Source organism: Pan troglodytes, chromosome 12 (genome assembly GCF_028858775.2).
Source record: "Pan troglodytes isolate AG18354 chromosome 12, NHGRI_mPanTro3-v2.0_pri, whole genome shotgun sequence".
Classification (NCBI taxonomy): Eukaryota; Metazoa; Chordata; class Mammalia; order Primates; family Hominidae; genus Pan; species Pan troglodytes.
The window spans coordinates 21,908,859-21,936,080 of NC_072410.2; the positions used below are offsets into that span (position 1 = coordinate 21,908,859).

Genomic DNA, 27,222 nt, shown 5'->3' on the forward strand with positions numbered 1-27,222 from the left:
GCTCAGAAGGCTCCTCCTGCTCATGCTGTTTCTCTGCTAGCTTCCTGGCTTCCATTAGAGCTCGGTAGGTTTGTCCTTAGGCACTGATGTGTGAACTGGAAAGAGGCTAAGGATGAAACACCTGGGAAAGATACCTGGAAGTGATCTTTATGTCAGAAAAGAGCCTTTGTGGGAGAGAAGCTGGTGCATGGGCTCCTTGTGTCCCCTTCAGGAGGAAGAGTCCCCTCCTGCCCTGACCCCTGGGGGCGCAGGCCTAGATTTCATGACATTGCTGTTTATTCTTTCCTCAAGCTTCGAGTCGTTATCCCGGAAGTCTCAATTCTTCCTGAAGAGCTAGAGGAGCTCTACGACTTATTCAAGGTACGCAGCTCTGGGAAGATGAGGGGTTCCAGGCCCTGAGCTGGCCTGAGCCGCGGTGCCCAGCCTGCCCAGGGGACAGCATGCAGCTGCCTGCAGGGCTCCGTGGAGCAGAGGCTGGAGCTGCCCCCCTTGAAGCTGTCTTAGCCTGCCTACCTGCTTCTACCCAGAAACCTCTCTCCCCACCCTCCACCCTAGAACATGGGAGGAGGGAGCTGGGGTGCTCTTTGGGCAGCCCAGCAGGCCTGGCCTCGCGCTGAAGCTGCTGCACTCTGCTGGGAGGGCTTCGGTGCTGTGATCTACTCTGCTCACCGCTGCTCTAGTGAGTGCGGGCTCTGGGTCCTGCGGTGACCCTTTTTGAAATCATCACCTGATAATACTTTTTAATTACTTGTGATCCCACACCACAGTACATGCATGAATATTTTCCTATTTGTGTGGCAGATATGCATTCAAGTTCATATTCTATTTTTCCTTAACATTCTTCCATGTTGCCGTATAGTCTTAATCATTTTTAATAACTCTGTGATCTGTCATATAGCTAAAACTTAATATAGTTAATGAGATTTTTAATATTTGGATATTTACCTGGAATCATCCTGCAAAGAACATCTTCAGGCACATTACTAGAGTTTTCTTGCTCAAAACAGTAAATGGAAATTAGGAACAGAGGCAGGCACGTTGTGGACTCCTGCTACCCTGGCAGAGACGGGGAGGAAGCGCAGTTGCAGAAAGCAAGCCTGGCAGGGAAGGGAGTGTGGCTGCCCCAGCTCGTCTTGGTGGGGGCTCCAAGCCCCTTTCCCTCCTGAGCCCAAGTTCCCAGCATGATTGAAATGATAGTCAGCACAGTCCAGGGCTTTGGAAGCCATGGAGCAGGCCTTTCCCCGCAGTCAGTGACTGCAGGGTTGTTGGGTTAGTTAGTAGGTTCCTCACTCCTCATTCCTAATGAGCAGGATGTATGGTGAGAATTAGCAGGCCGCTTTCTCCCGTACACATCATGTTTGCAAGTTTTATTGTTTCCTTTGTTGTGTGAAGGCAAACTATGAAGTCAAAGGTTACTTGGTATCCCAACCCCTGCCTCATTTTGGCTTTCAAGGAAGGAAAACAGGGAATACCAGGAACATAAAAGTAGGCAAACAAATTATGTGAGTTTTGGTTTGTGTTTTTTACCTTAAAAAGACTTTGATTTATTTAGGGCTAATTGTTCTCAGGTTGAGAGAATAGGAACTATCGCATGTCGGAATTTATGTAATTTAAAGGATGGCTTTAAATTCACAATAAAAACAAATTTTGTTAAGTACCAGCCACATCGTTCATGTTTCATAGGAAAGATTAAAAAAGGCCTTCAAAGCCAACCATGTTTGTTTCCTGTTTTTATCCTTCCTATGAAGGACCAACAGTGTTGGTTGGTACTTGAGGAAATTTATTTTTATTGTTAGTTTAAAGCCATTCTTTAAATCACATAAATTCAGGTCTGTGATATCTCCTTTTCTGTCAAATTGAGAACAGCTTCATTACTTTATCTCTGCAAGAAGGATGTGAACAGTATAAATACAGACTTGGTGCGTAAGCTACTCCTGGAGGCATCGGGGCCTGAAACGGCGCCTTGTGTATTCCACAAACGCGTTCCTACTGCTGAGCAGTGAAATTCACCCAGTGTTGCTGGGTTATTGTGCTCTAGAGAGCATTTGGTCTCTTCAGTGTTATTTTGCTTCCTTTCATGTTCTGCGTAAGACTTATTTTCAAAGTTTAATTGAAAGACACAAAGCTAAATAAAATTATACCTTACCATTAAAAAAAGAAAAAACCATTTTTTTCTCTTACCATTGAAAAAAGAAAAACAAAGCTTCTAAGCAAGAAAGGAAAGTAGCTGGGTGCAGTGGCTCACGCCTGTAATCCCAGCACTTTGGGAGGCCGAATCACTTGAGGTCAGCAGTTCAAGACCAGCTTGGCCAACATCATGAAAACCTGTCTCTACTAAAAATACAAAAATTAGCTGGGCGTGGTGACGCACTCCTGTAATCCCAGCTACGCGGGTGGCTGAGGCGGGAGAATTGTTTGAACTTGGGAGATGGAGGTTGCAATGAGCCAAGATCATAGCCACTGCACTCCAGCCCTGGCAACACAGTGAAACTCCGTCTCAAAATAAATAAATAAAAATTAAAAAAAAAAAGGGCCTATCGTGCCCGTATTACCCTCCCTGTACAGATAATTACGGTTAACAATGTGCGTATCTTTCCGGAATTTTCCCTCTTGTATCTATCTATAAATACACACATGCCTACAATACATACACACACACTTACTTTTCTTTCCCACATAGAAGTGAGATTATGGTATATATAATACCTGCAGGTTTTTTTGTTTGTTTGTTTCAGTTGACCACGTATGATGAACTTTGTTCTAGATGAGAATCTATAGATCTTTTCTCATACTTTTTTAGTGATTGCAGTTTCCTTGTAGGGCCGAACTCTGATATATTTAATTATTCATCTCTTGAGTGACATTTGTGTTGCTTCCGGTTGTTGCTGCTTGACACTGAGCACCTGTGCATTTCCTGGACCCCAGTGCTGCTGATTCTGTAGAATGGGTTCCTTGAGGTGGAACTGTTGGGTCATGGGTGATGTATATATTCAACTTTAGTCAATACTGCTAAAGCTTTTTTAATTTTTTCAAATTACAGTTCTGGCCGGGCACAGTGGCTTATGTCTGTAATCCCAGCACTGTGGGAGGCCAGTGCGGGTGGATCACTTGAGGTCCAGAGTTTGAGACCAGCCTGACCAACATGGTGAAATCCCGTCTCTACTAAAAATACAAAAATTAGCCGGGTGTGGTGGCATGCACCTGTAATCCCAGCTACTTGGGAGGCTGAGGCAGGAGAATTGCTTGAACCTGGGAGGCAGAGGTTGCAGTGAGCCAAGATCGTGCCACTGCACTCCAGCCTGGGCAACAAGAGTGAGACTCTGTCTCAAAAAAAAAAAAAAAAAATTACAGTCCCACTGATGGTGTCTAAGAGGACTCATTTCCCCACACTCCACACCCAGTATTTAATATCATGGATCTTTTAAAATTTTGCTAGTCCAGTGGAAAATTGCATTTCATTTTAATTTAAACTTGTTTTCTCATTAATGAGGTTGAGTGCCAGTTCATGTTTATTGGCTAGTTCTCTACTCTTTTGAATCACCTGTTCATGTCCTTTGCCTATTTTTATAGTGGTTTGTTTTCCTGTGGCATTCTATGTAAACTAATATTTGTCCTTGGCATATGCATTACAACCATTTTCTTCTGCATTTTATGGGATGTTGATGTGACAGTCTACATGAATATACATAGAAATTCATGGTGTGCCTTGGGTTTTAAGGAACAGAAATTTATGAGACCTTTATTTCACACTTAAAAGTTCTTGTGGTTATTTTCATGATTCTGTAATGACTATTTAAATAACATGGCTGCAGTGAATATGACAGTAAAATTATAAATGGCATTTTGGTCTCTTTGAGGATATGAGCTTGCAGACTACAGCATCTGCCCTTGTTTTTGTCCCATCCTGTGGACAGAGGACATTGAAATGGTCAAGAACCCTGCAGTTACTGGGAACTACTTCAGACTTTTGTGAATTGGGATGTCCAAAGAGATGACGTAGTCATTTAGTATGGGTGGAAATGATGCATTCTGAAGAGGCTCACCTGGTCCTCAGCGATGGGGCCGGTTTTGTTAGTTTTCAGTCTATTCCCAAGACTTCAACTCACCTTAAAAAAAAAACTTAAAAAAAATTGTTAATGTATTCATGTGGTTCAGAATTGAGAAAGTATTAAAAATATGCAATAAAAAGTCTCATTTCCGCCTCTGGGGCCCTCCCCACAGGTAGCCAGGGTTATTAGTTCCTTCTGTATCCTACAGATCTGGCTAGTCCTTTTTGATTTTTAAATAATATGATTTTGGGCCAGTCGCAGTGGCTCATGCCTATAATCCCAGCACTTTGGGAGGCCAAGGCGAGTGGATCACCCGAGGTCAAGAGTTCGAGACCAGCCTGGCTGACACGGTGAAACCCCATCTCTACTAAAAATACAAAAAGTTAGCTGGGTGTGGTGGCGGGCACCTGTAATCCCAGCTACTCGGGAGGCTGAGGCATGAGACTGGTTTGAACCTTGGAGGCGGAGGTTGCAGTGAGCTGAGATCGCGCCACTGCACTCCAGCCTGGGTGACCGAGCGAGACTCCGTCTCGAAAAAAGGAAAACAAACAAAAAAAACGCTCTGTTGCCCAGGTTGGAGTGCAGTGGCGCGATCTCGGCTCACTGCAACCTCCGCCTCCGGAGTTCAAGCGATTCTCCTGTCTCAGCCTCCTGAGTAGCTGGGATCACAGGTGCACACCGCTACACCCAGCTAATGTTTTGTATTTTTTAGTAGAGACGGGGTTTCACTGTGTTGCCCAGGCTGGTCACGAAATCTTGAGCGCAGACGATCCACCCACCTCAGTCTCCCAAAGTGATAGGATTACAGGCGTGAGCCACCACGCCCGGCCAAAAAAGTAGGATTTTAAGTGAAAATATCAGAATAAAAATTGTGTGTCTTCTATAATGAAAACTATGTTAGCTGAACTGTACATTTAAAAATAGTTACAGTGGTACATTTTACGTTATGTATATTTTACCACAATGAGAAAGAAAAAAAACCTTAATAAAAAAACCAACGTGAAAATTACATGTTCATGTGGGTAAGGATGTCAGGGTAACAAGGGAACACTTTTACGTATCCAGTTAGAGTGGTGAGATTGTGAGTAATTTATTATTGTATTTGTTTGTGTTAATAACGTGGCTTGTTCAATAAGTGGTAAGAGCTCCCTTTCCCCCTCTTATTTGAAGAGAGAACATATGATGAGCTGTTACTGGGAGCAGCCCAGGCCCATGGCCTCACGCCACGACCCCAGCCGGCCCTATGCCGAGCAGTACCGCATAGACGCCCGGCAGTTTGCACACCTGTTTCAGCTAGTCTCACCCTGGACCTGCGGGGCCCACACGGAGATCCTCGCCGAAAGGACGTTCAGGCTCTTGGATGACAACATGGACCAGCTCATCGAGTTCAAAGCGTTTGTGAGCTGCCTCGGTATGCCTCTGTGGGATTTCGCAGTGAGGTGCTTTGGGGTGTGGGTCTGTGAACAGAACACAAAGTGGATCTTCGGAGCAGGCAGATGCACATGGTGTAACACTTTTGTGAGTGGCCTGACATGAACTTATGATTTTGAAATATCACTCTGCAGGCCCCTCTCAGGATCTACTTTCTGAAGGGGGATGGGAGAGGGGCCCACGCTCTCAACATACGAGGCTGTTCACCTTGCTTTCCTTGGCATCCACGATGTGGTGGTGGCTTGTTGGAAGCCATGTTCCTAACTTTTGTCCATAAAATTAAAATGTTTTGGAAGGTATGAGGCCAGACAACATTCACAAAGTTCCGTGGAGCTCACATAATCACCAGCCCAGTCTTTAACACTTTCATTGCTACCATGGTGTGTGTCTGGGGCAGGAGAGTTGGGGGTGGCAGGTATTGACCTTCCCCAGTGTTCTCTCCACAGTGAGTTTGTGTCCTGACAAGTGGACTTTCAGCATTGGCATCAACTCACTCTTTTTAAACTTTTTGCAGATATTATGTATAATGGAGAAATGAATGAGAAGATTAAACTATTATACAGGCTTCATATCCCTCCAGGTAAGAAAGTCCAAGTAGCAAAATCAGACTGTGCTCTGCTTCAACACAGTATCAGCTTTGTGCATGACTCTGAAGCTCTTCTCTTTTTAAAGTTCACTTATGCTTGAGGCAACAGGTGTTTCTGGCTTGGGGTTTCAGGTCACAGGTTTGAAGTTCTGTGCTGCACAGCTCTGGCAGGACCTCCCAAACTGGAGTGTGCACCAGAATTGCCTGGAGGGCCTGTTAAACCAAGTTCCTGGGCCCCCACCCTGGTTTCCAACACCCTGGGTCTGAGGACACCTTCAGAACCTCTGGCCTGTGGAATGTGTGTGAGAGCCATATCCTCATTACCTTAAGAGTTATTTTAGGCTACTGAATCTGAAGAACCATGTCATGTTTCTAGTGCATCAGACCATGTTTTCTCCAAATTTCAGCACTAGTAACCAGGAAAAGGAAGCCATTTGGGTATCTATGAGATCAGACTTGACGTTGACGGGAACAAGACCAAGGAAACCTAAAAGGTGTTCCTTGGATCTTAAAAACTAATAGAGATGAATCAGAAATCCCAGAGGGCTCTGTCCCCCCAGTGCTGTGGTTGTGGTTCTGGTGTTGGATGGTGCCTGGGGAGGCTGGTAGGCACTGAGGGGGCTTCTAGAGCCATGATATCCTGGTGGCTTTTACAACTATTGGTGCACTTACACATTCTCCTTTATCCACTGGGCATATGTCCCAAGAACCCCCCCAACTCCCCGTGGATGCCTGCAACTGTGGATAGTACCAAACCCTATATACACTCGATTTTTTCAATCTGATCACCAAGATGGCTAATGAGGGACTAACAGGCAGGTAGTGTAGACCTTGTGCAGATACTGGACAAAGGGAGGATTCACGTCTGGCCTGGGATGGAGTGGAACGGTGCAAGATTTCAAAATGTTACTCAGAGCAGCATGCAGTTTAACACTTCGGATGAGGGGGACTACTGTACAAACATTGAAGATGCACCTGGACATTACTTGTGGGCTTTCTGGGTCTACTTCCCAGATGCAGCCATTACTGAACTGGCATCTTATACGTTAGGCATGCTCTCCCCAGTGAGCATTCTGTGCTGGCCACACAGTCCCTCCTTGACCTTCTCATTGACAATGTGCACTATTATGACTTGAGTGCAAATTGTTTATTATTTATTTATTTTTGGTTTCCCTTTCTCTGTCAACTGATCATAAATGCAAATTGTTTAGCATCACTGAAGTTTTCTGCTCTTTATGCCAATATAAATTGAGTTTTAATTTATCCTTATTTTTCACAAATGTTTTTCTATTAACATAGAAGGCATGCATAATTGTTTATCTTCATCATATCATCATCATCATCATCTTTCCATAGTTGTCATTATCTATATCTGGCATTCTTAAATAGAACATGATTGTTTTTATTTTACTCTATTATTTTATCTTGGTTTTAAAACAAACATTATTTTGGAATAATTTTAGATTTATAGAAAAGTTGCGTAGATTAGTACAGATGGAATTTCACCATGGTATATTTTTAAATTTATAATTGGCTTTTGAATTATCATCTAAGATTGATTTTTGATTCTTCATCTGTCTTTTTTTTTTTTTTTTTTTGAGACGGAGTTTCGCTCTGTGGCCCAGGCTGGAGTGCAGTGGCGCAATCTCAGCTCACTGCAGGCTCCGCCTCCCGGGTTCCACGCCATTCTCCTGCCTCAGCCTCCCGAGTAGCTGGGACTACAGGTGCCCGCCACCACGCCCGGCTAATTTTTTGTATTTTTTTTTTTTTTTAGCAGAGATAGGGTTTCACTGTGTTAGCCAGGATGGTCTCGATCTCCTGACCTCGTGATCCACCTGCCTCAGCCCCCCAAAGTGCTGGGATTATAGGCATGAGCCACCGCGCCCAGCCTCTTCATCTAACTTTCTAATGAATTACTACTTGTTTCCAAATAAGTTTATTTCTAAAAGACATTTTAATTACATTGATTTATTAGAAGCATTTGTAGTCCTTCATGGTTTCAGAAAATCAATTGTTCAGACCTTTTTGAACATATCTGATTGTGATATTCATACTGTGTAACTCTGAATTTAAATCAAGTTCAGTGGAAATTAAGATATGATGTATTATTTTTTAGTGTATGTTTCGTATCTGAATTTTTGATGCAGTTAAAAAAGCCTTAAGAAAACGACAAAAAAGCTAGAGTGCAGACAACCTAAAATCTCTATTTTAAAACATCATTTTCCTGAGGCCATGCAGACTCATATCTAAGTTTTTTTCATTTAAATAGACTTAATTCTAACAAATACTTACTTTCATAATGAAAAACTTTTTAAAGGTGGGACAGACATACTAGTTACGAAATGAAAGTTTTCAATCACAGATCAGGAAGTATAATGAGATTACATCAAATGTGAATTTGTGTGCCTAAAGAATTCTCTTCACTTAAGTCTTATTACTTGCCTGTCGAAGAGGCAAGGGCAGAAAACATCAGTACCTTGCTGAAACCCCGGCCGTGTAGAACAGGCCTGGCCCTCTGCCAGGGTAATATGGGAGACAGACGTCCTCGGTGAGCTTGGTTGTAAAGGCATCTGCTGCAGCTCAGGAAGCAATGAAGAGCCGAGACCCAAGGCCTCATCCACTTCCAGGAGGGCTCCCTTTATGGGCTCTTGGTGACTGTAACACTGTTTAGCACAGGAACTAGCACAGAAATATTACAGATGATTTGGTACCATGTCAGGTAACACACAGATGAAGACCATTCCAGAAGATTAGGACATCAGCAGTTTTCACTGCAGATTGATAAACCTACGGATATTGGCCATTTTGCTTAGTTAATTATACTAATTGGACTTTCAGAGGAGAACTTCCTGGGAGAACTTTATTTTCCTTGGAAAGAAACATAACAAACTGCTGAGAAAGTTATACTGAAAATGGACACACACAAATGAGACAATTTGGAGGTTTTTCTGTAAGTTTGTATACTGAGCAAACCTATGAGGACCCCTCACATCATGAGTTCCTTCTGCGAACTCTGAGATTCAGGGAATATGCTATTTTATTCACAGATAGGCTCTCTGAAATGTTTGCCTGCCAGCCTGAATCCACATTAAAGGATGTCCTTAAAATGTTGATTAATAAAATTGGAGCTGCTCCAGTCTTTGTGTTCAGCTTTCTGTGAAGGAATAGAAGTTTCCTTCTGAGGTCTTATACATAACCAAGTACATCTGCTGTCTAAAGGATGAGTTCTGTCAAGAAGTTGAGTTAAAAGGAGAAACCTTTTGAATAATTCCAATTTGCAGTTGGTTAAGGGTAATTATTGGCTTTAAAAAAAAAGCACTTAAAACGTTGAAAACCTGAATGAACTTAATTGATAACTGAAAGAGCACATGACATTATATTAACACACACTGACAAAATATGAATTCAAAGCAAAAATTCAACTTCGGAAAAAAGGAGGTCACAAATGTTTCATTAGTGATGTTTAGTCAGTGTTATAATTTGAATTCTAAAACATAATTATAGATTAGTACAGCAACATCTGTATGAATGAGGGAAAGCTTTGTTATTCTGAAAACTTTATATGAAAAAGTGTTGATTGGATTCAAAATCTAGTCCCATTAGCCAAAAAATTGTCAACATTACATTTGTCAGTGAAAAAGGGGTTGATATGTAGAATGAGCACATGCTTGAAGTAGAATTGCGAGCATTGGAACTGTTCAAATCCTCTATAATGACTTTTCACCAAGTAGAGAAGAAAATGCCATTTGCTTTCCCCTTCTTGTTCGGTTTCTCACTGATGGTGACAATCTGCTTTGAAGAGATCATCGTTTTGAAGACCTAATTGGGAATTGCATGTAGCTGCTTCACTGTTAGTATTAGTATGAAAACTAATATTAAAAAGTCCTGAGCGTGCCAAGATTTTGGTAACATCTTATCCTTTTTGTCACTTGACCCTATCTTGCCTGTGATAAAGTGATGTACCATGGATATCTGTTAGAATGATCTGCTTTCCAAACCTGTGTAGTACAATTGGAAATACACAAGATCTTTGCACAGCATGGTCTGCTTTGCCAAGGGTATCTGCAGATTAGATGGTAGGTACTGATAAATATATACTGTTGTGTGCCACATAGGGACGTTCTGGGCAAGGATAGACAGCATGTATGATGGTGGTCCCATAGGATTACAACGAGACTGAAAAATGCCTATCTTAGCCATTGTAAACACCATAGCAAAACACATTACTCATGTTTTTGTGATGATGCTGGTGTAAACAACTCTATTGCCGTTGTATAAAAGTCTAGCATATAAAATTACATGTAACACCTAATACTGGGTAATGATAATGAATGTTATTGGTTTATGTAATTACTATACTATTTATCATTATTTTAGCATGCGTTCCTTCTACTTATTAAAAAAAATAAACTGTAAAACAGCCTCAGGCAGGTCCTTCAAGCGCTATTCCAGAAGGCACAGGAGAGGACAGCTTTGTGTGTGTTATTGCCCATGAAGATCTTCAGTTGGGACAAGATGTGGATGTGGAAGACACTGATATTGATGATCCTGACCCTGTGTAGGCCTAGGCTAATGTGCGTGTTTGTCTTGTGTTTTTTTTTTTTTTTTTTTTTTTAATACTTTTAAGTTTTAGGGTACATGTGCACAATGTGCAGGTTAGTTACATATGTATACATGTGCCATGCTGGTGTGCTGCACCCATTAACTCGTCATTTAGCATTAGGTATATCTCCTAATGCTATCCCTCCCCCCTCCCCCCACCCCACAACAGTCCCCAGAGTGTGATGTTCCCCTTCCTGTGTCCATGTGTTCTCATTGTTCAATTCCCATCTATGAGTGAGAACATGTGGTGTTTGGTTTTTTGTCCTTGCGATAGTTTACTGAGAATGATGATTTCCAATTTCATCCATGTCCCTACAAAGGACATGAACTCATCATTTTTTATGGCTGCATAGTATTCCATGGTGTATATGTGTCACATTTTCTTAATCCAGGCTATCCTTGTTGGACATTTGGGTTGGTTCCAAGTCTTTGCTATTGTGAATAGTGCCGCAATAAACATACGTGTGCATGTGTCTTTATAGCAGCATGATTTATAGTCCTTTGGGTATATACCCAGTAATGGGATGGCTGGGTCAAATGGTATTTCTAGTTCTAGATCCCTGAGGAATCGCCACACTGACTTCCACAGTGGTTGAACTAGTTTACAGTCCCACCAACAGTGTAAAAGTCTTCCTTTTTCTCCACATCCTCTCCAGCATCTGTTGTTTCCTGACTTTTTAATGATTGCCATTCTAATTAGTGTGAGATGGTATCTCATTGTGGTTTTGATTTGCATTTCTCTGATGGCCAGTGATGATGAGCATTTTTTCATGTGTCTTTTGGCTGCATAAATGTCTTCTTTTGAGAAGTGTCTGTTCATATCCTTTGCCCACTTTTTGATGGGGTTGTTTTGTTTTTTTTCTTGTGATAGTTCACTGTAGATTCTGGATATTAGCCCTTTGTCAGATGAGTAGGTTGCGAAAATTTTCTCCCATTTTGAAGATTGCCTGTTCACTCTGATGGTAGTTTCTTTTGCTGTGCAGAAGCTCTTTAGTTTAATTAGATCCCATTTGTCAATTTTGGCTTTTGTTGCCATTGCTTTTGGTGTTTTAGACATGAAGTCCTTGCCCATGCCTATGTCCTGAATGGTAATGCCTAGGTTTTCTTCTAGGGTTTTTACGGTTTTAGGTCTAACGTTTAAGTCTTTAATCCATCTTGAATTAATTTTTGTATAAGGTGTAAGGAAGGGATCCAGTTTCAGCTTTCTACACATGGCTAGCCAGTTTTCCCAACACCATTTATTAAGTAGGGAATCCTTTCTCCATTGCTTGTTTTTCTCAGGTTTGTCAAAGATCACATAGTTGTAGATATGCGGCGTTATTTCTGAGGGCTCTGTTCTGTTCCATTGATCTATATCTCTGTTTTGGTACCAGTACCATGCTGTTTTGGTTACTGTAGCCTTGTAGTATAGTTTGAAGTCAGGTAGCGTGATGCCTCTGGCTTTGTTCTTTTGGCTTAGGTGTCTTGGTTTTTAACAGAAAAGTTAAAAAGATTTTTTTGATAGAGAAATGTTTATAGAATAAGAATATAAAGAAAATATTTTTCACAGCTGTACAATGTGTTTGTGTTTTAAGGCAAGTGTTATTACAAAAGAGTCAAAAAGTTTATAAAGTAAAAAGTTACAGTAAGCTGAGGTTAATTTATTATTGAAGATCAAGAATATTTTAAAAATGAACTCAGTACAGTTAAGTGTTTATAAAGTCTATGGCAGTGTGCAGTAATGTCCTAGGCCTTCATATTCACTCACTACTCACTGATTTGCCCAGAACAGCTTCCACAGCCCTGCAACCTCCATTCATAGTAAGTGGTCTATACAGGTATACCATTTTTTTTCTTTTATACCATATTTTTATAGCACCTTTTCTACATTTAGATAGTTTAGATACACAGCTACCATTGTGTTCCAGCTGCCTACAGTATTCAGGACAGTAACATGCTGTACAGGTTTGTAGCCTAGGAACAACAGACTTTATAGGCGAGGTGTGTAGTAGGCTACACCATCTAGGTTCGTGTAAGTCCACTGTATGATGTTTGCACAATGACAAAATCACCTAATGATGCATTTCTCAGAATGTATTCCTCTCATTAAGTGACACATGACTCTATAAAATAATAGATTTCACAGAATATTTGCTGTGGAGAAAAACCTTACAAGCATTATGGAATGGGAGGTGTTTAAAATTAACATCAGTAGGACCAAAGATAGAGAGCATGTGACTACTGGTTGTCTAAGAGAGAAGTATGGCACTCAAGTTATACCCACTATCTTGATTCTTCACTTTTTGGTTAGGCTTTTCTTATGGCTATGGTAAGAAACAATACTGAAGATAACTCTGTACGCTCTTGCTTTTAAGAACGTGCCAATATGTCAAGGTATCTGCTGGAACCCAAGAAACTGAGGGATGCTTACACTGCTCTAAGGACCAAAATAATAATGGGAATGGCACAAATGGCATAGGGGAAGAAGGCTCACCAGGTGAAATGGAAGCAGATTGGCTAAATGATGAATCCAGCCAGGATTAAGAGCCTCCCTCAGAGAAAAAACAGTCATTCTAAAGATTTAGCTGGAGGAAACAATGACTTTGAAAAGGGATGATGTGTTGATGAAATTTGCAAAGGTCAGCATCTCACAGGGCACAAAAAATGGTAGTTTAGATTCCAGTTTAACACGCAGTCCTGATATCAGCTCCAGTTTAACAGTTAAGCAGTCCTGATACCAGCTACATCAGAAATGATACCAGACATGTTTGATTCGATGATGGGCAGCTTGGGCTAGATGAAAGATCTATTCTGGCCTTGGATTGGGATCCTGAGTTAAAATGCCACAGAAGATTTTGAAAAATATGGAAACATAGAATATAAACTTCCTTGAAAAAAAAAAAAACTTTTGCGAAATTATAAGACTGCCTCAGACCCTTTTCAACAAAAGAAAACTAAGTGATAAAGATTCCTGGTATCCAAATCGTCAAGAAGCCACCACTAAGAAATTGGATGTATGATCCCTGCCTCCAGTAGCTGTTGCATCTCAAGTGATTTTTCTTACAGTAGATCCTTGAGAAACAAGTTAGATAACTTAGTTGATTTTCCTATCAATGACTTGGCTGTATTGGAATTTCTGATTAATCCAAGTGCAGGGCCTCGCTGCTATAATTTGATTGCTGTTTCCAACCACTATGGAGGGATGAGAGGAAGGCCCTATACTGCTTTTGCAAAATAAGCATGGTGGAGATGGGATTATTTTGATGATTACTGTAATGTCTCAACTGCATCTGAAGGCCAGATTGTGTTCAAAGCCATATGTGAATTCTACTACAGAGAAGACACTTATGGTGGAACTGGCTTGTCGCCTCCACAGGCATCCCATTTAGAAAGTGAGGAAGATGGCAGTGGCAATGACAATGATATAGAAAATAGAAACCATGTACAGTGTGTAATGAAGGTCCCTAAGGCTATAAAGGAGAGACCTTCCTGCTGGTGGTATCTGTTGGAGCAATGAAGTTACCTACTACCTTTAAACAGAAGTCTGAGATGAGGGTTTCAGATGACCAAATGTAAACCCTTTATCTTATTTTAACTTGGGTAGTACTTGAAGTGAGACACAATGAACACTTTAATAGAAATTGTCTGTCAATCCATTTAGACGCTTGAATTACAGGCTACATATATATAGGAATGAAAAATAAGATCATGTTTAAACAGCCCAAATATCTCATGTAAAAAGATTGAAAGGATTTTTAAAGACTGTATGCATGCTTAGTAGTTACTATTTCCCATAATGCATAATATCCTATCCTTCTGATCATCAATAGATCGTGGAATGAGTATTTTCAGTGAGTTCCATGTCCAGGTGACGTTCTCTTCATATGCTGTGACGGCAGAGGTTGGGAGGCTCTGCTCTGAGAGTTGTTTGGCCCCTCAGCTCCTTGTCACTGTTAATACTTTACCTGCCTCCTTTCTGGACACTTGCCCACCCCCTGGATTAATTGCTGCCTTTCTATGGCTCCCATCACATTTTGTTGGTGACTTGTATACACATTTCTACTTTGTGGTACGCCAAGTTCTTTGGCATCCCAGCACTATTCTGGGAAATCCGTTTCCATCCTGACTGCCCCAGGTACCATTCACGGTTTGCAATTTTCCTCCTGTTCAGTTTGAGTGGATTCTTACATGTGCCAATGCACAAAATTCGTTTTGGGCAAAGTTGGAAAAAGTAAGGGTAGCTTTCCAAAGCTTTGCTGCCATCTTGTGGAAGCTTGTTGAATCACAGCTGAATTTTGCCTTTGATTTATTTTCAGTGAAATGGTTTACGAATAAGTTCCAAACTTTTTAAAATATGGGGAACCTTCCCTGTCATCCCCGATAATTGTTATTTTATAGCAGCTTTATTGAGATATATTTCACGCACCATGCAAGTCACCCGTTTAAAGCGTACAATTCAATGGGTTTTTTTTTTGTATATTCAGAGTTGTGCAGCGATCACCACAATCAATTTTAGACCATTTCATCACCCTGAAAATAAATGTCATATCTTTAGCTCTCACTCCCAGTGTATCCATTTTCCCCAGCCGTAGGCAGCTTTCTGTTTCTGTAGATTTGCCTGTCCTGGACATTTGATATAAATGGAGTTGCTGTATCATGTTCGACTTCTCTCACCTAGCATGATGTTTTCAAGACACATCCATGCTGTAGCATGCGCCAGTGCTTCATTCCTTTTAATGGCCAAATATTCCATTGCATGGGTATGCCATGATTTGTTTATTCAGCAATTTATTCAACATTTGGGTGTTTTTTTGGCTACTATGAACAATACTACTGTGAACAATCTGTGTACAAGTTTGCATGTGAACACTTTCAGTTCTCTTGGGTGTATATGTAGAAGTGAGATTTCTGAGTCAAATGGTAACTTTAACTTTTTAAAAAACTGCCAGACTGTTTACTAAAGTGGCTGAGCCAGTTTATATTCCCATCGTCAATATATGAGGGTTCTGACAGTTTTATTTTTAACATCCTTAAGAACACTCCTAATACTAAGATGCTGCTTTGAATTCACTAAGGCTTTTCTTCAACTTTTAAAAGAAATTGTGTAAGTACAGCAGTATGTGCTCATTGTAGAGAAATACTATCCTGAAAAGTTTAAAATCATTACCAATTATTCCACCACCCAGAGATTTAGTGTATTTATTTCTAGAGTACTTTATGTGTGCATGGATATATTTTAGTTTTACAAAATGGGATTTCACTACATACATTTTTTCCAAATCAGTATTAGCAGTGTCCTTCTATGAATGTGTATGTTGTTAATTACAACAGTCTCCGCATACCTCTGGGAAAAGGCACACTTGGTGTGGGGGACATTTTATTTTCTCTGGGTATCCAGATAGTGCTTGGTGTGCATTTGGGTTCGTGGACCCTGCAAAAACTACAGTCCACAGGCTGGGAGCTGCTGGCTTAGCCTTTAGTTGCCTAGAAAGCTACATTACTGTCAGTTTTGGTAAGGCAGAAAATTTGTTTAATTTAAACCTCTCATCTTTTTTAAAGCACTCACTGAAAATGACCGAGACAGCCAGTCGCCGTTGAAGAATCCTCTGTTGTCAACATCGAGACCCCTGGTTTTCGGGAAACCCAATGGCACGTACCTCTTTTCATTGTTGCTTTCCCCTGGGCATACCACTGCAGTGGCGGGAGGCACCCGGGTTGCCCTCATCCCTCTTCTTGTAGCAGCCTTGTCTTTTCCCTTCGTCCAATGAATTATCACCGAACTCATTGCCTTTAGAGGACAGAAGTGCTCCTAGTGGGGGTGTTGCTGGGTGGCTGCCCCTTGCCCCCACCACCAAGTTCCTTCCTCCTGTTTGCTGTTTCACAGGTCCTCCTAGAGCAGAAGTCCCCCAGTTACCACCCACTGGCTCTCCAGGGGAATCTCTTGCTTTCCAGTTTTGTATGGAATTTGCTTAGTGGAATTCCTCACCCCCTTGCTCCTCTCTCCTACATAGTTTCCTTTTTGCTGTCACTGAATTTATTTAAATTAAACCACATATTGTTTTCCTTTGTTTCAAGGTGATGCAGTTGATTATCAGAAACAGCTGAAGCAGATGATTAAGGATTTAGCCAAAGAAAAAGATAAAACTGAGAAAGAATTGCCCAAAATGAGCCAGGTATGGACTTTCTTCAGTGCAGAGAATTAACTTTTTTTTTTTGAGATGGAGTCTCGCTCTGTCGCCCAGGCTGCAGTACAGTGGCGTGATCTCAGCCCACTGCAACCTCCACCTCCCAGGTTCAAGCAGTTCTCCTGCCTCAGCCTCCTGAGTAGCTGGGACTACCGGCGTGTGCCACCACGTCTGGCTAATTTTTGTATTTTTAGTAGAGGTGGGGTTTCACCATGTTGGTCAGGCTGGTCTTGAACTTCTCACCTTGTGATCCGCCTGCCTCAGCCTCCTAAAGTGCTGGGATTACAGGTGTGAGCCACCGCGCCCAACCGAGAATTAACTGTTTTTTCAGATGATTAATCTGAGAATCAAGCTTGGGCCCCTTACCTGCAGAGTCCAGGTAGTGGAACATCATAGTGATTAAAACAGGAGGCTGCCACACACTTCACATCTTTGAGGAGTTTTTGTATAAAATTCATTTATCCAGGTTGTGATACAGATTTATTCCTCTGGGAGGTAGAAGTATTTGGGGCCACTGTGGATACAGCATTCTTCCCTTCAAATACTGTGTTTGCTCCATTTCCTGGGAAATCACTGGCTGCATGATACACAGTACTGATAGAGGAGTCTCTAAAACTTCTGAGCATCTTCCAGAAAAGGGTTGTGCCATATTCCGGTTCCATATGGTTTGTTTCATTTTGAAAATGGTTCCTCCCAATGTTTAGGAAATGTAGGCTTAAAGTTAAAAATGCTCCTTTTTGGCCAGGCGCGGTGGCTCACGTCTGTAATCCCAGCACTTTGGGAGGCCGAGGCGGGCGGATTACGAAGTCAGGAGATTGAGACCATCCTGGCTAACATGGTGAAACCCCGTCTCTACTAAAAATACAAAAAAAAAAAAATTAGCTGGACGTGGTAGCGGGCGCCTGTAGTCCCAGCTACTCGGGAGGCTGAGGCAGGAGAATGGCGTGAACCCGGGAGGTGGAGCTTGCAGTGAGCCGAGATCGCGCCACTGCACTCCAGCCTGGGCGACAGAGCGAGACTCCATCTCAAAAAAAAAAAAAAAAAAAAAAAAAAAAAAGCTCCTTTTTTATAGGACTTAAGTCATTTTGGTGCTGTGGACTACGACCATTCAAGAGTAGAATTTAGCATGCAGTTTCTCAGTCTTTTTTTTCTTTTGACCACAAAACATCTTGTGGGATTAGTGTTTCATAGCATGTTTGAGAAATGCTGCTTGTCTGCTGTGCTGGGAATTGCTCTCAGATGCTCATTCTACTCTCTGGATATATGATCAAAATGAGTTAAACTTCATCACTCAGAGCTATCAGTATTAACATTCTGATACACATAACCTTTTTTTTTCTATAGGTGATGTTTCAAACAAAACGGGCCATGTTCATATTCAGGTTTCCTTTCAGAATAACCATGGATCTTTTCCCCCAAATAAATATTTGTTATATTAGTACCCAAGCATTTTTCATTTTTGTTTTTTGTTTTTTTTTTTTTGAGACAGAGTCTCACTCTGTCACCCAGGCTAGAGTGCAGTGGCACGATCTCGGCTCACTGCAAGCTCCGCCTCCCAAGTTCATGCCATTCTCCTGCCTCAGCTTCCCGAGTAGCTGGGACTACAGGCGCCCACCACCAAGCCCGGCTAATTTTTTTGTATTTTTAATAGAGACGGGGTCTCACCATGTTAGCCAGGTGTTAGCCAGGATGGTCTCGATCTCCTGACCTCGTGATCCGCCCGCCTCGGCCTCCCAAAGTGCTGGGATTACAGGCATGAGCCACCGCACCCGGCCATACCCAACCGTTTTTCTATTCTTGGAGTAATTGTGTAGCTAGATTCCACCTAAAGCACCTGTCCTCACATTACGTATTCTCAATTTCAGCAGCAGTGTCTCAGATTACACTGAGAAAACAACAGGCATCACTCTTCCATTTCATTTTACATTTAGGTCCTGCATGGCCTTCCCACCACAGGAACATGCCCTAACTTTATAGCGTTTCAGCTGTTTCCAGCATTTTCCTATTATAAACTCTAGCTTAAAGATCCCTACAGATAAATCTGTACATTGCTGTGGTTTCATTTTTTTTTTTTTTAAAGACAAAGTTTCACTCTTGTTGCCCAGGATGGAGCGCAATGGTGTGATCTTGACTACCACAACCTTTGCCTCCTGGGTTTAAGCGATTCTCCTGCCTCAGCCTCCCAAGTAGCTGGGATTGCAGGCATGGGCCACCACGCCTGGCTAATTTTGTATTTTTAGTAGAGATGGGGTTTCTCCATGTTGATTGGGCTGGTCTGACTCCCAGCCTCAGGTGATCCGCCTGCCTCGGCCTCCCACAGTGCTGGGATTACAGGCGGGAGCCACTGTGCCCAGCCTGCTGTGGTTTCTTGAATTGCTTTGTTAAAGGGTGTGCACATCCTCTAGGAAGGTCTACCCATTTCCAAGTCTGTGCTGAAATTCCCAGGAATCACCACTGTTAATAGTTTAGAGTGGAAAGGCGGAGACTACCTTTTCTTATATTCTGTGTCTTCAAAAATACTGTGTCGTTTTCTCAAAGCTCACAGGTATGTTTAAAAAAAAAAATGACACTTCCACCCTGGTTCTGCTGCTACCTAAGACTTATTTCAATTTCAGAGAGAATTTATCCAGTTCTGTAAAACTCTGTACAGTATGTTCCATGAAGATCCAGAAGAAAATGATTTGTATCAAGCCATCGCCACAGTCACCACACTGCTGCTGCAGATCGGGGAGGTGGGGCAGCGAAGCAGCAGCTCTGGAAGCTGCTCCCAGGAGTGTGGGGAGGAGCTGCGGGCTTCAGCTCCTTCTCCTGAGGACTCGGTTTTTGCAGACACTGGGAAGACGCCCCAGGACTCCCAGGCATTTCCAGAGGCGGCAGAAGGGGACTGGACTGTCTCCCTTGAACATATTTTAGCTTCACTTCTGACTGAACAGTCATTAGTCAACTTTTTTGAAAAGCCACTGGACATGAAATCCAAACTTGAAAATGCCAAGATCAATCAGTACAATCTCAAAACTTTTGAAATGAGCCACCAATCACAATCTGAACTTAAGCTGAGTAACTTGTAGCAAGATAGCAGCTGCTATGCACACTGGAGTCCACCATACCAAAGCACAAACCAGACTGTTTCTTGGGATCAGCCCTAAACCGAGATTTCAGTCTACCTTACCAATGGGGCATCTGGCTAAACAACCTGACAAACTGTGGCCAGGGGAACCGACACAACCCTCAAGCATTTCTATGTATTGAGAATTGTCTGTCAGTGCCCTAAGGTATCCATTGGTTCCCTTGATGCCGACTTACAATTTTTACCGGATTCGCTGAAATGGGCACTTCTGCTGTGATGCTAGTGTTGATTTTGCTCTCAGATGAACACACTGTGCCATACTAACCAAGAAGCAAGAAAAGCCCCATGCTTTCATTTTTCACTTGGAGTGACAATGGGAGAGGTCAGGAATCAAGTTCACTTTCAAGATCTAAGGGAGTCCACTATCTGTGCAATTGTATTTGGCTTTTTTTTGCACTGTTTCAATGCTGGTAATTGAAACCATTTTAATATATTTGGTTGTATTCACTTTATATGTCCTTCCAAAAATGTTGTTGTGTACAAACCATGCTTTCAATGTTGGCTTCCAAGTTTTTTAATAAGAAACTTTTTGTATTTACTTGGTCCTTTTCTTTTACCTTGCAGTTAAGTGTCTTAAGCTGTAGACTGTGGCAGTGAATGGGTAAGCTGGAGATGTTGCTGCTGCCCATCCATGGTTTCTGGGTGGTGCAACACTACTAGGTACTTCTCAGCCCTGCCTTGGGTGTGCCCTACGGCTTCAGAGACCTCTTTATGGCAGCATTTAACATAGAGCTTGTAAATGCTGGTGAAACATAATCTCAGCAACACTGCTTTAGGACTGAACTATTAATACAAATTTTTGTTATTGATACCTTAAGGAACTTTTTACTTCTGAACCTTGACTCCAGGTACCACGGGGCCATTACAAAAGGCTTAAAATATGAATCTGATTATCTCACCAAAAATCAATTATTTTAGAAGACAACAACTATACTCAATATGGATGTAGGCAGAAGCTTAAAAGACCTACTGCCACATTAATTTCATTACCTTTAAGATGCTACAGATAGATAGATAGCTAGTATATCATTTTAAAGTTGTTTCCTAAAATGTTGAGATGTCAATGGCAACTGGATTCTACATCCTGGTTTCTGGAAAAATGCTTATCTTAGAATTAGCAAAACATACAAGTAGAATAATTAACAATATGCCTTCAGTATCCCAACTACCCAGAACAGTGGTTCTAAAACTAGGTTGCAGTTTGAAATCACTTTAAAAACCTGCCTAGACCCTGTCCACAAATTCAACCCCAGGGGATAGGGAGAAGGCAGCACAGGCCATCAATTTGGGAAAAGCTCTTCAAATGATCCCATAATTAGGATAGGGATATACAAGTACATTATGTTGCAACTAAAAAGAACAAAAACAAGGCAATTTTATAACTTTATTTGATCTGACGATCAGCAATTAGTTCTCATCCACATTGACTGTCTGTAGATCTGTAAAGGAAATAACAGTCAATTTCCATACCCACATCACATTTCATATTTCAACTCTAAAAACCTTTTGTAGACGGGTCTGGGCATTCTATTTTCCACAACCTTTTTACATCCCAGATATGGATCAGTTTTGCATTCTTTAGCATCTTCCCACACCAACAATTAAAAAAGGGTACAATGACGTGTGTCACCCCTAGCTTAACAGATGAATTCACATTTTAAGAGGTAAGGACATTTTTCTAATGAATTTAAATGGCTTTATGGGATGGAGAACTTACTTTTGAAAGTGGTAACAGGTACATAGGTAACCAAAGTATATAGCTTATTTGGTGAATCTTCATCCTCATTACGTTTTCTGGACAGCCGCACACGGATTCGGTATGGCACATTCCTAATAAAAACATAATTGTGTTGCTAAAGTCAATGCCTCCTTTCAACCAAGCAGCCACTAGCTGTATTCACATATCTCATATGCCTGCTTCTAATGCTGTCCTTTGCTCTACTCTGACCAACCTAGAACTTACAGTTCCCTGGAAAATGAAACATAACCCCCAGGTGAACATTAAATGCTGTTACCACAGGAGGGATGCTTGTTTGAAGACATGTTAAGGTAGCCACCATTGATACCCAACCGGTTAATCCTAAGCAGATATCTGGGTCCAAATGGTCCAAATGTGTTAGTCTTTTGTCTATCACCAGAAACTTGTTACGTGATTTTTCTGTTACATTAAAATATGAAGAAACGGCATGGTGGCTCGCCCCTGTAACCCCAGCACTTTGGGAGGCTGAGGTGGGTGCATCATCTGAGGTCAGGAGTTCGAGATCACCCTGGCCAACATGGTAAAACCCCTCTCTACTAAAAATGCAAAAACTAAGAGCCAGGCGTGGTGGCGGCTGCCTGTAATCCCAGCTACTTGGGAGGCTGAGGCAGGAAAATAGCTTGAACCCAGGAGGTGGAGGTTGCAGTGAGCTGAGACTACGCCATTGCGCTCCAGCCTGGGCAACATTAACTCCATCTCAAAACGAACAAAAAACAGTGTTAAAAACTCTGCCACAGGCGCATACTCTTTTCTCTGTCTTCCACATGCAATCCCCTTGTCCTGTCTTACCCTCTCCGTAGCATCACAGCTGATTCTCTTTCCTCTATCGATGCTGGGTATTGTTCTAGGCCCCGGATTCCTATAAACTCAGGACTTCTCTTGGCTCCTGTAATCCCATTCCTCTTATCCCAAGGCAGGCATCGGAGGACACTTCTCCTGCTGCACCCTTAAATGTCCACCCACAGAAGAGCTAGGTCTCAGGTCCCTGTCTTGTTCATCTCACTTAATCCTAAGGTTTAAATACCACACAGATGCCGACAGTCCTCCCCCAACCCGTTTCCAGAATCAACTAGTCCACACTGTCATCATTCCTCTAGCTGCCCCTCACTCCACTTCTGTTCTGGCACCTCATGACGTCCTTTACAGCACAAGCCTCCCCTGCTTTCTGGTTCCACTTTAGAGCAGGGTCCCCCAACATCAGAACTAACATCTGAGCTAGGCAATTTTTTGTTGAGGGAGCAGCCCCATGAGTTGTAGGATGTTTAGTAGTCCCTGGCCCACAGTATCCCTCAGTAGTGACAAAAAACACTGCCCCCCACCCCCGCCACAACCCCGGGAAGGACAGGTAAAACTGCCGCAGGCCAAGAACCACTTCTCTCATGGTGGACTTGCCATGATGTCTAGAGCGACCCTACAGGGTCGGCCCTCACCCCTCCCTCCCTCCTCCACTGGGCTCGCAGTGATTTATTCCACTTTACCTGCGTTCACCACCCCGCTCCCAGATCCTGCCAAGCTTCCTCTCTCTGCAGTGCTCTTTCCCACCCTACACTGCTGGCTCCTTCCCTTGGGTCTCAGTTCAGAAGCCACTAAATTAAGGGGCTTCCCTGCAGATACTACGCACCCTAAGTCATGGTCACAGTATTTTTTTTTTATACTTCCACATGCATTAACCAAATTACTGAACTGATACGGGCTCTTGCAGGGTTAAGTGAAGCTGGTATCATTGCAAAAGTTCACCTTCGAATACAGATAACTTTAGCACCTTATTCCTTTGGCCCAGACAGCTTTGTTGAGCCTGGTGTCAATGCGCACATCTGGAGTTCCCATCTCCTTCATGGCAAATTTCCGAATCTCTTTGAGTGCCCGAGGTGCACGCTTCTTGAAGCCCCTACGATTCAAACATAAGTGAACAAATTAAAGGAGCACAAAACTAAATTAGGTACATGTGAGAAATCCTCAATGTCGTTGATAGGCTCCTGGAAACTGACTTTAAGCAACGTCTTATGTAACAAAACCAAGTTTTTACAGCATGCAGTAGGCCAGTGTGCTTAAAGCTCAGTGAAGACTTACTGTAGATGGTATGTCCTCCTAAAACCAGCCTAAACCAAACCTTAAACTAGGCAGTAACAATCCTTTTTTCCCACCAGTGTGCAATGCCCAGCAATTAGCATAATACTTAGGACAAGAAAATGCATAATCCACTTTCTGAAGTCCTCAATCAAAATACTAAATTTGATTAAATGTCATGTCTTAAGACAGGACATGTTTTTGGAACAGATCATTCAATGCTATTGACTTCATCTATGCTTAAAGAGCAGGGGCCTGAAATGTGCAGACAGGTTGCTTCTTGAGTATGATGAATGGCAGTAGTTAACGCTATGAACCCATCAAGCAAGCTCACTTCACTTAAATACTTAAAACATCCAGAAGTAAACGGTACTAGAAATAACAGCAGCTGGCAATCCCTTGTTCTTCACACAGCTTATGTAAGCAACCTATTGAGTACATCAGATGGTATCTAGTACTACAGAGAAAGACAAACCAGGGAAAATAAAGCATTAGGGAAGGGGACTGCAAGTTTCTATAAGACGGCCAAGGTGGGCCAGGTGTGGTGGCGGGGTCCTGTAATCCCAGCTACTCGGGAGGCTAAGGCACGGAGGCGGAGGTTGCAGTGAGCCGAGATCGCGCCACTGCATTCCAGGCTGGAGACAGAGCAAGACTCCGTCTCAAACAAAACAGAACAAAACAGATGGCCAGGGTGATATTGGACTCAAAGTCTGAAGGCAACGAAGCATTTATTTGTGGAAAAAACATTCAGGCATAGGGAAAAAAAGAGTAAAAATTCAACAAAGTAGCTACTTTGAAACAGAAGCATGCCCGGTATGATTAAGCGGGTCAGCCAATGTGGGATCATGGCAAGAACTCTTGATTTCTAACCTAAGATAGAAGGCCGATGGAGGATCTGAGAATAGACCACGCATGTTTGGGTAGGGAAGGGAACAGGGGTAGGGAGCTGCTGCTGTCCGCATTCGGGTAAGAAAGAATAATGGGGGCGGTCAGAAAGACCAATGCAGCTGGTCAGACTGTGAATGTATTCGGAGGGTAGAGCCCACAGGATTTGTTAAATTGCCAATGAATGAAACAGGGAAGGCCACAAGAGGAAAAGATTGGGGTGGAGGTGATTCGGCACATCTCTCAGTGACAACCAGACGCGTGAGTTCGAGACCCAGGGCAGCTACAGGGATACTCACACTCCATGGATGCGCTTGTGAATGTTGATGGTGTATTCTCGGGTTACCACTTCGTTGATGGCAGAACGGCCCTTTTTCTTCTCGCCACCCTTCTTTGCGGGAGCCATCTAAATGCAGGCGACAAGGAGGCTCAGAGCAGAGTTTAACAAGCTCAAGCCAAGTCCTCCCTCCCAGCCTCACGCTGTCACTCTAGGGGCGCTTCCAGGTGCTGAGAGTCTGGCCAGGCTAAGTCGGTCACCCAGTGGCCCACGCACCCGCGCCCCTGCGCCCCTCAGATGCCTCCGACCCGGAAATCCCTGCCGCTCCGGCTCCCCTAAGCCTGGTCACTTTCCTCCTCAGGCTCTGGGAGCCTTTAAAAGCAGGGTGTATTCCCATCTCCCCACAACCGGAGCCCCGGGCTGGCTCGGGAGAGATTTTGCGGTCCCAGTTAGCACAATCCCAAAGGAGGATGGCGCTGGATTCCAGGAGCCCAGACTCCGCCACCCATACTCACTCTGCAGCGTCCAAGTTGGAAAGGAAGAGCGCGAAGGATTGTGGGAGAAGGAAAGCCGCAGTTGCAAGTACAACTTCCGGGTCGCCAGGCAAGGGGGTGTGGCTAGGGAAGGGGAGAGGCGAGCTATGATGTAAGCGGCGCGCGCCGAAGTGGGGCCAGCTAGCAGGCGTCGTGGCGGGGCCGCGCTTTTGGGCCGCGAGCTTGAGGTCCCGCTTCTCGACGGATTCCTTCTGGCTCCGGGAAGGAACTTGCGTCCCTTCTCTAAGTCTTCGGATAAAACCAAGACCTAGGCCTACAGATGTATGGGAGCAGGGCCAGGGAGAGAGACTTCGTTTTTCCCATTCATTCATGCATCCGACCAACACTGACTGAGCCTGCGTCGGGCGCGGTGCCTGGCTGGCGGCCCCAGGGTCACTAAGACGCAACCCGGCGCTGGAGGTGCTTGCGTCGAGCAGGGCTGGCACAGGATTGCCAGTCGTGGCTGTCCTGTGCGGTGGAGCCACAGGGCTGTCGCGTCGTCCCTGTGCGTGGGTGGCCCAGTGTGTTGGATATGACCCGAGAGATGACAGATGTGAGATGACACGACAGGGAGATCTGAGGAGGTCCCCAGAGAACTGGGAACTGCGTGTCACCAGTCTAGAGATTCGGAGACAGTTGGATCTATGGACCCATGTCTTCCTTTTTCTTGTCAAACTCCCTTCTTTCACAGGAGCACACCATTTTTAGTGGTTTCTTAAGATGAGTACACTAGCTAAAAAGTTTATGAGCCCTCAAATACCTGAGTATTTATTCAACCCTCAAATTTAAATTCTGGCTTGTATGGAATTCTAGATTGAAAAGAATTTCTCCCCAGCATTTTGAAGGCAGGCTTCATTGTCTTCCGTTTTTCAGTGTGGTGAGAAGTGATGGGTCATTTTTTTCTCTCTGAAAGATTTTAGGATCTTCTCTTTAAAGTTCAGAAATTTCATGACGATGGTACCTTGAATTTAAGGAAATTTCCCAGAACGAAGGAGCTTGATGTTCCAAGTTGAAAGGGCCCACTTAATGCCTGGCACTTTGGTGAATGGGAAAATGCCCGGACCAAGTCACCCCTAACCTACTAACAGGGTTTTCAGCAATGGACATGTTTCAAGACCTCACAGACAAGACTGGAGGCAGGCAATTTCAGGGCTGGAACAGGAACTCTGATCTCATGAGGAATCTTTGCATCCTGTATCAGGGTAGATGTTGCACTTCTAGGTATCCCAGCAGTCCTCAAAGGCAAGAGATGGTGGTGGACAAGCAAGCCTCCCCCCATGTCTCTTATCAGACTCCAAAGGCCTTTCCAGAAACCTCCAGTAGATTTCTGCCTGTCATTGGTTAGGACTAGGGACTCCATTTCAGTTAGGCTGGGAGAGCACATGCCTGCCAAAAGCAAATGGGATTGTCATGATTACCTTGGCCTAATGATGGGTTGTGTATTTTGTGGCCTGGGCTAAACACATTGCTTTTGTTGTTGTTGTTGTTGTTGTTTTTTGAGACGGAGTCTCGCTCTGTCGCCCAGGCTGGAGTGCAGTGGCGCGATCTCGGCTCACTGCAAGCTCCGCCTGCCGAGTTCACGCCATTCTTCTGCCTCAGCCTCCTGAGTAGCTGGGACTACAGGCGCCCGCCACTACACCCGGCTAATTTTTTGTATTTTTAGTAGAGACAGGGTTTCACCGTGTTAGCCAGGATGGTCTTGATCTCCTGACCTCGTGATCCGCCCGCCTCGGCCTCCCAAA

At 43.2% G+C, this 27,222-nt stretch overlaps 2 protein-coding genes across 7 annotated transcripts in view; one reads left to right on the forward strand and one right to left on the reverse strand.

The window, feature by feature from the left end:
* TBC1D8 (TBC1 domain family member 8) overlaps positions 1-20,497 on the forward strand; it is a 144,555-nt gene extending 124,058 nt beyond the window's left edge. For 3 of the 5 annotated variants that reach the window (XM_063788967.1, XM_016949125.4, XM_001162139.7), the window contains exons 15-20: positions 292-360; positions 5,220-5,460; positions 5,995-6,060; positions 16,207-16,296; positions 16,723-16,820; positions 19,448-20,497. In XM_063788967.1, the coding sequence (XP_063645037.1) occupies positions 292-360; positions 5,220-5,460; positions 5,995-6,060; positions 16,207-16,296; positions 16,723-16,820; positions 19,448-19,900 (1,017 nt within the window). In that variant the 3' untranslated portion in view covers positions 19,901-20,497. The other 2 variants (XM_016949126.4, XM_063788966.1) reach the window with 1 other exon arrangement.
* RPL31 (ribosomal protein L31) lies at positions 8,019-26,008 on the reverse strand. Of its 2 annotated transcripts, none has more exons than XM_003309163.6 (5): positions 25,463-25,552; positions 24,970-25,076; positions 23,481-23,606; positions 21,677-21,789; positions 8,019-8,745 (listed from the first exon to the last, which is right to left on the reverse strand). In XM_003309163.6, exons 2-5 carry the CDS (start codon positions 25,074-25,076, stop codon positions 8,705-8,707), a joined length of 387 nt encoding a protein of 128 aa, XP_003309211.1. In that variant the 5' UTR covers positions 25,463-25,552; the 3' UTR covers positions 8,019-8,704. The 2 variants fall into 2 exon arrangements, with proteins under 2 accessions (XP_003309211.1, XP_001162291.1); XM_001162291.8 differs by lacking the exon at positions 8,019-8,745 and adding an exon at positions 21,330-21,398 and having other exon boundaries at positions 25,463-26,008.
* Between the last annotated feature and the right edge of the window lie 1,214 nt (positions 26,009-27,222).

Excerpts from the sequence above, each read along its gene's own strand:
- RPL31 (XM_003309163.6), bottom strand. The coding sequence starts at position 25,076 with ATGGCTCCCGCAAAGAAGGGTGGCGAGAAGAAAAAGGGCCGTTCTGCC. Across the intron at positions 23,607-24,969 it reads CACAAGCGCATCCATGGAGT|GGGCTTCAAGAAGCGTGCAC; the intron begins GTGAGTATCCCT and ends TTTGAATCGTAG. Across the intron at positions 21,790-23,480 it reads GTCTGGGCCAAAGGAATAAG|GAATGTGCCATACCGAATCC; the intron begins GTGCTAAAGTTA and ends TGTTTTTATTAG.